The following is a 16081-nucleotide window of genomic DNA, read 5'->3' on the forward strand; positions in this document are numbered from 1 at the left end:
CCCATGTGGTCAGACACAGAAATTACATATAAAAATATTTAAAAACTGTAAATAGTCCCAAAGTGGTGTTAAAATGTAGGAAACACCAAACTATGATGAAATAAACATGTTTTTTTGAGTATGTGGGTGTGGTTGTCCTTTAAGAAAAACACAAATCATTGTCGTTGATTGTATATTGTGCTAATACACAACCCATCGATTTATGTAGCATCCTACCAGTGTTTTATTTTACTTAAAACATAGGGAAAGGAAATTCCCCTGAAGGTGGAACCATCCATCTTGCCTATTTCTCTGTAAGTGGAAAGCTGGCAGCTAAGCACTGGCATCAGTTGCAGCTAAGCAACTGAAGTCAGTATTTATTTTAATAACTGATCAAGGTTTGTCTTGCCATGAACTGTCACTGTGTGATGGGCAGGAAAGTGAAAAGGGATGATAATGAATATCATGTCTTCTTGTTTCAAGATTCAACTAAAGCAGATTTTTTTACTAGTTTAGTATAACTTATTCATTGGTGCATTAACTGTACTGATAATATCAAGCCATTAAATTCTTTGAGGAGTGTGAAATACTTTTTTGATTTAAAAAAGAGCTTTTCTGATTTCAAAATAAATACTTTAAAACTGAGTTATGTCAGCTCTCATTTTAGAGGGACAGACACCTTATTGTCAAGACATTTTGTGAGCCAGTGTTAATGGATTAAAAGGCAATGCTTTATAGTGCAATCCAAATTCCTTTGTAGTGGGCAGGAGGGTTTGCTCAGTGATAAAGACTAAAGTAAGAATGGCAATGGAGTTAGCAGTAACTACAATAATTCTTGTTTATTTTTTCTACACAAAGTTAATATTTCAACTAATTACGGAAGAAACAATAAAAATATTTAAAATGAGTGACATCAATATTTTCATAGGAATGGTTATAATAAAAATGAAAAACAATACAAGGGTATTCAGAAATGGGAAATACTATACTTGTAGCTCTGCTCAATGTAACTAGGTATTTTTTTTCATGTTCCAATTTTCATGAAAATGGGCTAAAGTAGCTGTATATGCATCTACACTCCAATCTATTACACTTATGTGCAGTAACATTTAGTGTTGATACATATCTGGCCACATTCTTTGAAGCTAGAATAGTTTGAAAAAAATATCTGATTGTGTTAGGTAGCACCTCATACAACATTAATAATTTCTGAATGCCCCCCTTAATCCGAAGATATTTAGAGGGGATAATAGAAAACTGAAGAATGAATGATAGGAACTGCTCATAGACCTGATCTTTCAATAATGAGAATGTTTTACTTTGTCCTTCTGTGACATGTTAATATGTGAGCCTTTTTGTTGCAGGATACCATTGTGGCATTACAAGCTCTGTCACAGTTTGCTACCTTGTCCAACACAAACACGACTTCCATGACAGTTATGGTGACAGAACCAGGCATGACTGCTCCACTCACCTTTGAAATTAATGCACAGAATGTTCTAGAACATCAAAGTCAAATGGTAAAGTGTTGTTATAACATTTTGTATACAGTACTTATGTCTTAGAATGAAACCTTTAATATATTTTCTTTCTTTTTGTTATCTCAGCTTCCAGTTCAACAGCCTATGATGGTTAAAATTGAAGCTTCTGGAAATGGTACTGCATTTTGTCAGGTATTCAGCAATGAAACCTTCTATCATATGGTGTGTTTTATGCACTTGGATATATCGGCATCTCTATATTTCATTATCATACAAAAAGATCTGTGCAGTTAAGAATATTTCTGATTTATCTATTTTTTTTCTAAGCAATAATATTGCAGAACAATGTATGCAAAAAGATGGATACTCCGGGCCTAGACTTAAGTCTTGACAGTTGATTGGATGTCTCTTTTACTTCTACATACATATCACCATGATCAAGAAAAAAGTTGCCATATGGTCTCAAGCCTACTCACTAAATGCTGCTAGTAGATGATTGATTCTGTCCATATCCACGTCTCTCATTGGCTTTGCCAAGTATTCAAATAGTTCAAGCAAAGCTAAAGCATTATTTTTGGCACTTGCAGAAAGCTACATCACTGCCTTGCAATTAAGCAAACAATATGGTTGTTTGTACTCCAAAGCTTCATTGTACTTCTCAGCTTGATCATTTACAAAGTCCTTCTCTTGGATCAGTGTAAGGACTTACAATATCCATTGTCTATTAAATAACCATCTAGGTCTCTTAGGTCTTTTGATTCATCTGCTTTCACACTTGTCACTCTTTTTAATGCTCTTGTCCGCATTCATGCAACTTTCTCCTGCATTAGACCCTCCATCTGGAACTTTGCTCCAACCACCTCGTGTCTTCTCCTGAATCCTGATACCCTTATTAAGTAGCTCACAATGCTTTTAGCATCAGTCTGCATGCACTTGTGTTTGATCAGTAACCTAAATTTTTTACACTGTACTTAATTTCTTTTTCTGTTGTTTAGCTTTACAATCTCACTCCATAGCCCCACCTGCAGGACATCATCTCCATGAGCACATATGCAAAGAACAGAGCTAATTTGTTTTCATATAAATAGTTGTCTCAATCTCTGTCTTGTGCTTTTTATTAATATAGTGCCAGCATGTTGTTCAACTGCCCTTAATAAATATATTTATTCCATGTATTGCTTAGCATTTAATGCATTATATGATAGCTAGTTTTCATTTCTATAACCAGTTTGTAACGGAAAAGGGTCCCAGTAGTCCTCTTAGATAGATAGAAAGAATGATAGAAAGATATATAGAGAGACAGAAAGATTGATAGACATATAGAGAGACAGATAGACAGGTAGATAGATAGATAGATAGATAGATAGATAGATAGATAGATAGATAGATAGATAGATAGATAAAAATATATACTGATAGATAGATGAAAAGATAGATTAGATAGACAGAAAGATGAAAAGATTGTTAGATAGTTATATAGATGAAAAAGATAGACAGACAGCCAGATAGATAGATAGATAGATAACTGAAGCTGTATAATAGATGTAGCACACATAGGGAAACCTCATATGACACTTGCTAATTCTCGGCAGTAGTTCTAAACTCTTGGGTTTCCCTCTAATGCTTACAACACTTCTGCTGATATAAAGGAAGTACTGTGATGCCCACTATCCATGGACTAGACTCTGCTGGAATATATAACAAAACTAAAAAAACACTACTCAGACAGGTATAATAACAAAAAGAAGCTGTCTCTGAAGCACATCTTCTAACAATTGCAATAACTGCCCTATTTCTGTTAAGTGACTAAAGCCACCATTGTGATTCTTTCTCAATCCCATAGTTTGCTTTTTTTGTATTATTGGCAGTATTTAACCATTGAATACATTGGAATTTTCCCAAATTTAAAGTTACCTTAAGTAAAAACAACCACAGGTATTTCTCAGCATACAAAGACCTGTGTGCTGTATTCATGATATTCAAACACTTGTGCACAATTAGTAAATTATTGTAAATTTGGAATGTGAAGAGTTTTGTACACATGCAGATTTGAAGTGACTCGTAATGAAAGTCACGGATTCTCTTTTTGCCAGATTAGCGCAAACTTTGACTCTAAGCAACTGTCTTAATCAGACAGTGCTCTAGGATCTCTTCTGATAAGCTATACCAGTGGTCTTAATTGTTAGTAAATGCATAAAATAAATAACCAATGAGAAGTGTATGTATGTGTGTGTGGGGGGGGGGGGGTCTAACTGTGCTGGCAATGCTGCTAACAGGCTCTCTATATAAGTTGTTAGCCAATAATCTGTAGCAACTGTGTTTTTTAAATAAATATACAGATAGACAAATAGTATCTTACAAAGAAATTGGAATTCTGTATGTTGAATGCTGTAAAATCTTTGTTTGTTTATGATAATTGTAAACACTGTCATTTTGAAACAAAATAAGACTTTGTTGGGACTAGACTTAAACTAAAATTATTTGTCTCTGTTTTCAGCTTAATATTTTCTACAGTTTGAAAACTGCTGCTTCAGGAAGGCAGAGAAGAGACACTCAAAGTACTGAAGCCTTTGACCTTGAAATCACTGTTATCGATGACAAGGATAATATAGATCATCTGACTTTGTCCATATGCACCAGGTAAGATGAAGCAAAAGAATCCGCTTATGATGCAGGTGGTAGTATGAAAATGTTACCCATGTTGTGGGGTAAGTTGTGGGGTAAGTGCCACAACATTTATATCTAAGTAAGTGAAACATAAAAAGGAGTTAAGCCAGAAAGTCATAGAACCATATGTGCGTTTGTAGGCATTTGTGTTTTATGGATTTTTGTATATTAAGTGAATGCAGTAAAAATCATAGGAATCAAAGACCTTAACTTTTATAAGGGCTGCCTTTTCTGTGTAGTCTGTCAGTGATCGTATGTAATGCACTTTAAGTACATAACAGTTAGTCAACATGCTCCACCTTCTACCAAGCTCACCAGAATGTCTGGCCAATGACTTGTGGAACAATCACAAAAACACTTTCTTAGCTGACTTCATCTATTAGGGAAACTTATTGTCTGTTAGTGTGTCAGGTACAATGTTAGCTCCAAACATCACTGTGGAATTATACTAGCAGCATTTGCTGCTCTTTGGATGTTCTATGGTTTATACAGTTTGATTATGTAAGTGAATACCTGTGTAACGTCTCAAGGTTCAGTATGTGTTGATTACGTTTATATTGAACAATCTCTGCAAGGGCAATATTAACCTTGGTGCAAGCAAGTATGCTTTATGCAAGGTCTTTCCTTTTTCCTCAGCAACAGATTTAATGTATATAAGTAACAGGGTGTGGGAGATAGTACCCCATTGCAAATGTATGTGTGTTTAGCATTTATGATATAAATTCTCTAAATAGTGGTTTGTTAACTGTAGTTTTAAATGGGTAGTGTGTTCAGTTTTTTTTTAACTAGGTACCTGTCAATGGTATTTATACAAACACATATACATAAACACACACACACACACACACACACACACACACACACACATACACATATGTATATGTACACACACACACATATATATATATATATATATATATATATATATATATGTAAAATAAATGCACACATTTTATGCACATACATACATATATATATATATATATATATATATATATATATATATATATATATATATATATATGTATAGGTATGCTTACTTTGGTCAGCAAATCAACAAAGTCAATAGCAAGAATGTTGACCACTAAAGGTTGACAAGCAATTATCAACATGTCACCATGCATGCACCAAGAAAAACTTTGCTGCATGCAAATTTCAAACAAACAAACAAAAAAAATAAATAAATAACATTGTTTTTTGGATAGGTTCCTGGACCTCCCATGTGGGGGGGGGGGAGCTGCACTCCCCATACCCCTTCTAATTATATAGACTAACTCCAAGACCGCACAGTCCCTGGAGAAAAGGAATATTCACCTAACCAGGGATTGTTGATGTAGCACACATGTCGACCATCTGCATTTGTTGACCAAACACAGCTGATTAAACAAATATTGACTACCTAGCTTTTCGAGCAAATGCCCAATTTCCATACATACATATATATATATATATATATATATATATATATATATATATATATATACGAACACATATGTACATGTTAAGTGACTGCTGACTGCTAGCCAGCACTGGTCACTAGGGTGAGCACAGGAAAAGACATGCATGCAACTACTGAGCCTCGGATATACACTATGAGGAGCATGATAGCCAAGAGATACAAAGCCTTCAAGCAAGAAAGCTGGACTAACTTAGATCGCTAAAGCTTAAGTTACTTCCTCTTTCATATCTAACTGCTTGGTGCACACTGCAGCTCCTAGGATATTAAACAATTTTTTCCATTTTTACTTTTAAAATCTACAACATCTACTCCAAGACCACCAATTAATGGAGAGCCTATATTGTCCCTCTCAGTAGTCGTATTGGGATTAGTGCTTCTGCTTTGCTCTTGGTGAGAGAAGGAGCACAGGGACATTATTTCCTGGAGACTGCTGACCACCAGAAAGCCTAGTCACTGCTTCATAGGTGCCAGCTTGGCATTTGTGCTTATATTTTGCTCCTGGTGGGAGAAGAAGCAGAGTATATTGATTTCTGACTGTTTCTGAATGGGCGGTGAGTGTCTGTGTTTGACTTTGCTGATTGGTCTGGTTGCTGTTTAAGCATCTACCAGGAAAATGTTGTAACGAGCCTACAGACCCTTAATTTACCTGGGACAAAAGTGTGGGTCATCAAAGAGCCTGTGGCCTGCTTCTTGTCTTAGGATCAGTGATATTGTTTTGCTTCTGGTGAGAGTAGCAGCAAAGGAGCATTGTATCCCAGCAGTTTGAAGCTGTGGTGAGACCAGCACTAGTACTAGCCAGGCAGTAGCAATTCAGGTGACTACCCTCTTTTTGCTAATCTTGACAAGCTAATTCTTTCTTTAAAGGAAATACTGCATGATTTCCTGGTGTCTAACCTAACTTCAAAATATCTGCCTAAATACTTCATCCATAAATCATCAGGGTATGCATATTAGTTTCCTCTCAAGTGTTTGGCAGTTCCCTGTATAGATGAAGATACCTTGAGATGACATTTTTCCTGAAAAAGCACCACTGAAATGTCACCAATACCTAGTTGCACAAAGCACAGCTAGTTTGCAATGACAAGCAATGCCCCAGAGTTGCAAACCGCATACTCCTGACATAACTTTTTATTCTCACTCCAACTGTCTAATCAATAAAAAAGCATCTGTTGCCATGGATATGAACTTTTCCACTATCTCTCTTACTAGCTTGGTGAATATGAGCATCCAGAGGCAATGTAGAATTTGCATAATATTTACTGACAACCAGTTCATTCTCAAGCAAACTGATATGACATGTGAGAGATGTATTTACACAATGTCACTGGAGGCAAAGCTCTCACATAAAATCACTCCTAATCTCAATAAGGTTGTTAGTAGTACTCACGCAACATCCATCACACACAATTCAGAGAAGACACATAGACCCGCATATGCTGAGGCACTTAAATGTAACCTTCCTTAACCTCAAAGACCACCTAGCAAAGTTCTTATAACAAATGCCCTCAGTAGTCCCAAGTGTCCTCTTTCAAAATAACAACTATATCAACACATAGAGCCACATCTCATGGAGCCTCTGCTTCTAAGCCCATAAGACAAGCCACCATGTAGTCCAGAATTCTTGTCACTGGACAGTCCATTGTGAGACACACTGATGTCCCCCTCACCAGGCTGAGTAGGGAAAAAGTCATGGTCAGTTGCTTATCGGGGGCCAGGATACACAACATTATGCATGCACTCAAGTCATTGGACCACAGGTACCAGTATGATACAGTCATAGTTCATGTGGGTGTAAATGAGATGCACCTCCCCAGACTGTATGAAAAGAGACATCATGGTGCTCTCAGAATATGTGTCCTAGGCTGGTATGAGCCTAGCATTGAGCAGCATTTTACCTTCTCCAAGGATGATTCCACAATACAAACAAAAGATGAGTGCCTTTAATATTTGATTTAGTTTGTGATGTCATTCTAGGGGTGCAATATTTGTCTGCATGGAGGGAGATGATCAAGAGACCATATTGCTTTGTCAGGGATGGCCTGCACCTCTCCCCTCTAGGCTTTTAAATATTAACTAAAACATTGTCCTCCCCCATAGTGCCTTTTTAAGGCAATGCCAAAAAGAAAGTACTTCTGATGTAGCAAACCAAAACCAAGAAAATGTAAACATGTTAGAGCTCAATGCTAGGAGTCTTAAACAAAAAACTCCACTCCCTAGAAGCTCTCTTCCCCCTAGAGAATGATGAGGTCTGGGTGGTCACTGAGACACGATTTAAAGCAACGGAGAGCACACTGACAGTGTAAGATTATAATGCCTTCCACACATTTAGACCACCTACTAAACAGACAGGTACTAAAGATGGGGGTGTCTCTATTTACATAAAAAATAAAAATACATCAAAGCTTGTTAAAGAGGAAAATGCACATAAGCTTTTAGACATTCAAATTATCATAGGCAAAATCCCATACTACTTCCTTGCAAGCTATAGGTCTCCCTCTATGACCAAAGAAACCCATACTATGCATTTAAACTTATTAGAAACACTCAGTATCCAACCCAATACCATATTCATGGGTGGCTTTAACTGCCCCACTATTAATTGGGAATCATTTATGACACTAAATGTACAGGCATAGAGATTCCTGGATTTTGTAAACACAAACTCCCTGGACCAGATTTTTAATACACCAACCAGGGGTGCACCCATACTGGATCTGGTCCTTACTAATGTGGGAGAGTGCTGCATATCCCCTAGTATAATAATGTCTTCTCTGGTAAAGTCAGACCACAAAATGTTCTCCTTTGAAGTAGAAATAAAACTTGGAACCCCAGATATCCCTGGAATATTCAAGAACCACTCTAAGGCTAACTTCCTATTGATAACCCATTAAACTTTCAAGCCCCCAGAATACCTGAGAACACTGCTGCCTATGCAGAACTGTTCACAGAAACCCTATAAAAGCATTATAATACCTGCATAGAGGCAGCAGTACCCACTAGGAAGAAGTACAGAACTAACTAAAAAAAAAAAGCCTCCCTGGGGTAATCACAACATAAATAGGCTGGATAACAGAAGGAAGAAAATCATGGAAAAAATTAGTAGGTGCAGCACCCAACAGGATTAAAGCACTCCCATCAAGTTAAACAAACAACTCAAAGGACAAATAAAATCTTCAAAACCAAATGTCAGGTAAGGTTGGACTCCCAGGCCAAGGACATCCACAAGGCATTTTTCAGCTATGTCTGCATCCTCAAGGGTAATACACAACCATGTGCAGAGCTCATTGTTAGTGGAGGCACCTATACTGAGCCAGAAGATATTGCAAACATACTAGTTGACAAATTTAGCTCCAACTTTACCTGTTTATCTCTCTCTTTCTATCTCAATCTTCCCACAGAAAATATCATCAAATATAACTCCCACTGCTGTCACAAAGGAGCAGATTCTTAGTGCTCTCTCCAAGGCCAAGAACACTGCATCAGTGGGCCCATACAATATCCCAGGACACCTTCTAAATAGCATGAAACATGACCTCTCAGGCCCTCTGGAATTGCTATTAAACTGTAGTGTCCAAACAGGCTTTGTACCTCATGTATGGAGAACAGTGACAGTCATCTCTGAACAAAGGTGGGCCATCTACAGACCCTGGAAACTACAGACACATAAGTCTCACTAATCTCATATGCAAAGCCATGGAAAGAATTATCATTGAAATAATCAATGATGACATAGGAAACCACCAGACACTGGACCCAAAACAATTTGGTTTCATTAAGAGCAAGTCATGCCTACTCAGTCTAGTGGGAATGTTTAAGAAGGTCATCAAAGCAATGGATGATGGCAGAATTCTTCACACAGCCTACCTTGACCTGGCCAAGGCATTTGACAAAATGCCCAACTTGGGAATTGTTGACAGGCAGGATACAGGAAGTTAAAATTGGGGAGTCCACCTCTGCAAAGAGACCGTCACAAGTGGGACCCCTCAGAGATTGGTTCTGGGACTGCTCCTTTTTGGCATTTAGTTTTCTGAAGTCAAGGCCAATGTCAGTGGTCTCTGGCTGCCTACATTTGCAGATGATTGCAAATTAGGGGCTGTCATTTAATCCCACACTGACACAAATGTTCTCCAGAAAGGGCTGACACAGAAAAATAACTGGTGTCAGAGCCAAGGACTAAAACCAAATGCCAAGAAATGCATAACAGTATCCTTCAGAAAGTCATCCTCCCCTGGTAACAGTCATAATAACAACACACCCCTAAGAGGTGACCCAGTACTCAGGGATTTGGGGACACACATAGATAGTAATCTAACCTTTGATCATCACATGTCTACAGGGGTTCACTTCAGTTCACTGAACTTTCAATTCACTGACTTTCATTTCACTGACACCATTTCACTGAAATTCATTTCACTGAAACTTCATTTCACTGAAAGTTCATTTCACTGACAACTATTATTAGCAATAAAATGGAATATTCCCCCTTCCCCACTGTAGTGCGACCCTGGAGTTAGAATATATAGTTGGGGGGGGTGTGGGGGGTGCAGCCCCCCACTTCATTTCTTATGATATTCTTACGTTTTGATATAATATTGCACTGCCCCCCACACCCCCCTAACTATATATTCTAAGTCCAGGGTCGCACTACAGTGGGAAAGGGGGCATATTCCATTTACTATGTAATAATACTTGTCAGTGAAATTAAATTTCAGTGAAATGAAGTTTCAGTGAAATGAATTTCAGTGAAATGGTGTCAGTGAAATGAAAGTCAGTGAATTGAAAGTTCAGTGAACTGAAGTGAACCCGTCTACAGTAGTGAGGAAATCATTCAATGATGTGCAACTTATAAATAAAGGTATGGCATCTAGGTCCAAGGAAGTCATTGTTCCACTGTATTCGGCTTTCATCAGACCTATCATTGCGTACAGTGCCCCCTTTGGTATTTAACTAACCAAGCATATCCAACAATTGGAATGCCCACAGAGATTCCTCACTAAAAGAATACAGGGCCCAAGTAACATGTCCTATGCAGACCGCCTCATGGCACTATCTATGTATTCTGTCTCTACAGGCTGTTGAGGGAGAGCTATGTCTGGAATATAAGACATTGTGAGACCCCACTTTGATGGATATCCTCCAAATCCTCAAAACAAACAGCACCAGAATTATCCATTCTAAAGTGTTAAACCTTGCCTGTGATATAAAGAGGACCTGTGGGAGAGGCAGGTATGTATCCCAGAGACTACCTCTTCTCTGGAAAAGGCTTCCCATCCATGTGAAGCAGAGTTTCTCCCTAACTCAATTCAAGTGTAACTTGGACAATCGGATGGTATAAGGAGTTGCAATTCTATGAGACAGTATCAATATCAAGTTGCTCCTTGTGGCCTAGCTGTGAATGATTCAATAAACATCTGGATACAGAAAGCCTATAAGTATATTTTTGGCACTTAATCTGTTATCAGTGATAGTCAACTAAACTGCTGCATTTATTAGTTTGCTTGAGATTGCTTGTCTTGGTGTCTGCATTTTGTTTTCTGTTATACTGATAGTTAACAAAACTGTAGTGCTGTTATTTGCTTGATATTCCTGGTCACTGTCTAGATCCCTTTCAGCTGATTTCATAGTGGGGGTTGTCTACCTTCTTTTGAAGCCAGCCTTCCAAGGTGTGAGGCACAGCTTTTTGTTTAATCTGATTCCCTGAGGCTCTTAAGTTTTCCTTTATACTACTGTATAAGGAGTTAAAATTCTGTGAGACTGTATCAGTATCTAGTTGCTCCTTGTGGCCTAGCTGTGACTGATTCAATAGATATCGGGATACAGAAAGCCCGTAAGAATATTTTTGTCACTTAATCTGTTATCAATAACAGTCAACTAAACTGCTGCATTTATTAATTTGATTGAGATTGCTTAACTTGGTGTCTGCATTTTGTTTTAGTTAACAAAACTGCTGCATTTATTAATTTGCTTGAGATTGCTTGTCTTGGTGTCTGCATTTTGTTTTAGTAAACAAAACTGCTGCGTTTATTAATTTGCTTGAGATTGCTTGTCTTCGTGTCTGCATTTTGTTCCCACCTTCCCTCCCTATTGGTGTCTTGTTCTTGTACTTGGTGGCTTAGCTGTTGCCTGCCCCTACTGTAAATTTGATCTGGGACACTCCTTCCCGTTTAGTGTCATTAGCTCATTGTACATAATTTATTTATGTATTTATTTATTTATTTTCAGTTTGATTACCGGGGAAGTCCACTGGGCCAAGAAGTGCCCATTTTCAGTGGAGGCCCGGGGAGAAAAGCTCCATGAGTAATACAATACAATAAAGGTTACTAAATACAAATAAAGGTTACATAATGAAATACAAGAGTATGATTCATACATTCAGGAACTGCAGAGTGTAATATACATCATGAGACAGTTTAACAACAGAAATGTTTTTTTTTTTTTAGCTCTTCAGATGATTACAATATTTACATGCTTGGAGTTAATTAAAGTCTGCTAGTTATGGTTCTTTGGAGGATTAAGAATAAGCATGAGAGTATAGTGGAGCAGGAGTAAGGAGAGCTTAGTGGGGAGAATCCCTAGAATTTATGTGGGGTGAAAGCAGGAGCATTTTCAATTGGAAGATAGGTGTAGGAAAAGTTGTGTCTTGAAGGATTCAGTGTTGTGTATAGTCCTAAGTGAAGGAGGGAGAGAGTTCCATTTTTTTACCCAGAGAGAAAGAGAGTAGGAGCTGGCCAGTGGGACATTTGAGTTTGTGAATGGAGATTAGGTTTTGGTGTTCAGATCTCAGTAATACAGAGAGAACATTTGAGAAGGCCAACCCACTTAGGTTCTTAACCTTGAATTATCTTCTGTTCCTCTTTTCTCTATTTCCACTTTACTAAAAAAAAAAAAAAAAAAAAAAACTTTGTTAGAATCTCCTTATGTGTTTTGACTTAGTCTACTTCTTGACACTTTTTAACTGTTCAGAGTTGAATAAAATAATAATTGAATTCAGTTCAGAAAACAGTTTGAATAAATTGCATTTATTTAAGCTGTATTTACTTTAATATTGCCACACACTCAAGTCTGCTAGCCTGCAATGCATTGGAATTGTTTTTAGTGCTGCTTTAGCTGCTTTTTTGTAAAAAAAAAAAAAAAAATTCTAAGCTTGTTTTCCACCTTTCCTGTAACTAGTCTAGTCCAGATACAGATTTAATGTATCCAGGACTGTTTGTAAGCTTTTGAGACCCCAAGCTTTTTGGTGTTGGAGGGAAGCCTTTTAGCTTATTAGTGGGAGTGGTAAGCACAAGGTAGCCTATCTACCAGAAGAGGAGTGGTTTCTGGCCCAGAAATTGTAGTTTATTGGCCATTTGGGGAGTTTTGTCTATCTATTTCAACTTTCTGGTTTGAAAGCCCGCATTTGTGCGTGCTTCCCACCTTTCCTAAAACTACTCTAGTCCAGGTACAGATTTGTTGTATCCAGGACTGTTTGTAAGCTGCTGAGCCCCCCAAATCTTTCTGTGTTGGAGGGAAGCCTTCTAGCTTATCAGTGGGAGTGGTAAGCACTAGGTAGCCTATCTACCACAAGAGGAGTGGTTTCTGTTTGTAAGCTTCTGAGTGGTACCAAAAAGTCTGCTCTTCAATTTTTCCCTTAGATCTGCTAGTTCTTTCCTCTCCTGCACTTTTGCTAGCTTATTAGTCTAGCACTTTACCAGACATCTTGTAACAATTATTGTAGCACACTACCAGCACGAAACATTCTACAAGAAAACAGCTCCAGTACTTATTATTAATGCTCACCCCTTCAGGCATGTCTAAAGGTCAGTTCCCTGTGCTTTCTCCTATTAATCTGGTGAACTTGGGCATCCTGAAACAATGTAGCAACTGCCTCATGTACACTAACAACCCTCTCCTCTTACCTCCCAATACTCAGACTTGCGAGAGATGGACTTATATATCCAAACTGGAAGCCACGCACTCTCCAGCCAAGACCAGAATACCTGGCCAAGAGGAGAATGTCAACACTGGCACCACTCCACATGGAACACATAGCCCTCCAGAACACATGCCAGCACTGCCTTCACATAAAACCGCAAACCACTCACCCACCTTCGTGGAGGCTCTCATTAAAAATCTACCGAAACAGCAGAGACCTCCAAAGCAGTAACACATGACCACCACAACACAACACTAATCACAAGACACATAACTCTCCTAAACAGTGTGTCTCTCAACCAAAGCCTCTAAGGCAAAACAGCACGCCCAACACGCTAGTCATAGGTGACTCCATAGTGACATACACTGATGTCCCACTCACTAGGATGAATAAGAAGAAAGTAATAGTCAGCTACCTGTCAGGTGCCAGGATCCAGCACATAATGCATGCACTCAGGTCCCTCAACAATGGGTACAAATATGACTCTGTCATTGTACATGTGGGTATGAATGACCCAAGATGTACCTTCCTGGACTACATGAAAAGAGACATGGAGGAGCTCTTGGATAATCTAATCCAGGCGGTTATGACCCTAGCCCTGCACAGCCTCCTACCATCACCCAGAATGATACTGCAGTACAAGCAGAAAATGATTGATTTCAACAATTGGCTAAGTTTCTGGTGTCATTCTAAGGGGATCCAGTATCTGTCTGCCTGGGATAACATGACTGACAAACCTCAATGCTTTGCCAGAGATGACCTGCATCTGTCACCCCTGGGCTTCTGGATACTGGCCAAAGCTCTTGCCACCCCTATAATGCCTTTTTTAGGCAGTGTTCCAAAGACCAAATTACCACCATAACAGCTACAAACAAATGCAATCTGAGGGCCATGCTGCTCAACGCTAGAAGTCTAACTCTCAAAATTCACTTCTTGAAGCACTCCTTAAAATGGAGAACATTGACATTTGTGCTGTAACAGTGACCTGGTTCAAGGCAGCAGAAAGCATCCCTGCACTACTAGGCTATAACTCATTCCACACCTTTCAGCCCCAGAACTTGGACTGAAGCTCCAAAGATGGTGCTGTTTCCATATTCATAAAGGATATGCACACCTCTGGACTAGTAGCCCAACATAACACATCAGAGGTACTTCAGGTGCAGCTAACATTGGGTAAGACAGTGATTCAGGTTGTTGCCTGCTCTAGGTCCGCAACCATGTCCTAAGACTCACACTCCACGTTCCTAAGCACCCTGGAGAATATTAGGGTCCAACCTAACACTCTCATACTGGGCGACTTCAACTACGCCTCCACTAACTGAGAAAACTACTCATGTACCAATACAATTTTCCAACATTTCCCGGAATTCATTAATTCCAGTGCCCTGGACCAGCTTATTCTTACCCCCACTAGAGGTAGCAACATCCTTGACCTGGTCATTACTAACATGGATGACTGTTGCTCTACAACAATAGTCAACTCCTCCTTGGTTAGATCCGACAAGCAACTAATCACCTTGGAAATCCACATCCCTCCCACCACCCCCCGCAAAGTTAAACACCATGAAAAACTTCTCCAAAGCTAATTTTGGGCCACTAAAAACAGAGGTGGCTAACTTCACGGTGCCCATGCAAATGGAGAATAGTTGCATGACCACCAAATCATACACCAGTGCACTGCACGAACACGTACACAAATGCATGGATGTTGCCATACCCAATAGAACCAAGATGCTCTCTTGCAAAAAAAGAAAGCCAATTTGGTGGTTCCCTGCCATAAACAAATTCTACAACAGAAGGGGGGAAAACTGATGCGGAATAAGGTGATGTCCCAAGACTGGAAAACCTCCCTTATCAGCCTCAACAAAAAGTTGAGATCCCTCATCAAATCCTCTAAAGCTAGCTATGAAAACAGAGTTGCAGAAGATAGGAAAGACAGCCACAAGGCCTTCTGTAGTTATGTAAAGAATCTCCATGGCAATACCCAAATTTTCTATGAGCTACTGCACAATGGTACCTCCTATACCGAGCCAACAGAAATTGCCAATATACTGGCCGACAGATTCAGTGCCAACTTTACCCCTCTCTCCCCCACCAAAGGACAAATCACAATACTAGTAGATTGCCAGGCACCCAGTATTACTGCTGCACAGGTTAAAACAGCACTGTCCAAGGCCAACAATACAGCTTTTATGGGACCTGACAATATCCCTGACTGTGTTCTACATGAACTATAGAGTGAATTGGCACCTCACCTGTGTGCCCTGTTTAATCACTGCCTCACCTCAGGCTTTGTCCCTACCAAATGGCGCACTGCTACAGTCATCCCTCTCCACAAAGGAGGAGCAACTACAGACCCTGGGAACTATCGCCCCATTAGCCTGATGCCTCTGATATGCAGAGCTGTGGAAAACATCATCGTAGACCTAATAAACAGGGATATAGGCAATCTCCAAATTCTGGATCCCACAAAGTTTGGTTTTGTAAAGGGTAGATCATGCCTGCTCAACCTGGTTGACTTCTTTGAGTCAGTCACCAGAGCTGTGGATGAAGGCAAGGTGGTTCATACAGCCTACCTTGATC

The 16081-nt window shown here is 39.1% G+C and overlaps 1 protein-coding gene across 1 annotated transcript in view; it reads left to right on the plus strand.

The window, feature by feature from the left end:
* The window catches only part of LOC122796908 (CD109 antigen-like), a 969469-nt gene that overhangs the window by 902083 nt on the left and 51305 nt on the right, over positions 1–16081 (plus strand). The window contains exons 29-31 of the mRNA XM_044065708.1: positions 1344–1499; positions 1587–1652; positions 3958–4100. Coding sequence (XP_043921643.1) covers positions 1344–1499; positions 1587–1652; positions 3958–4100 — 365 coding nt within the window. The remainder of the gene's footprint in view (positions 1–1343; positions 1500–1586; positions 1653–3957; positions 4101–16081) is intronic.

Source organism: Protopterus annectens, chromosome 1.part0 (genome assembly GCF_019279795.1).
Source record: "Protopterus annectens isolate FY-2018-M chromosome 1.part0, PAN1.0, whole genome shotgun sequence".
In the NCBI taxonomy this organism is placed as follows: domain Eukaryota; kingdom Metazoa; phylum Chordata; order Ceratodontiformes; family Protopteridae; genus Protopterus; species Protopterus annectens.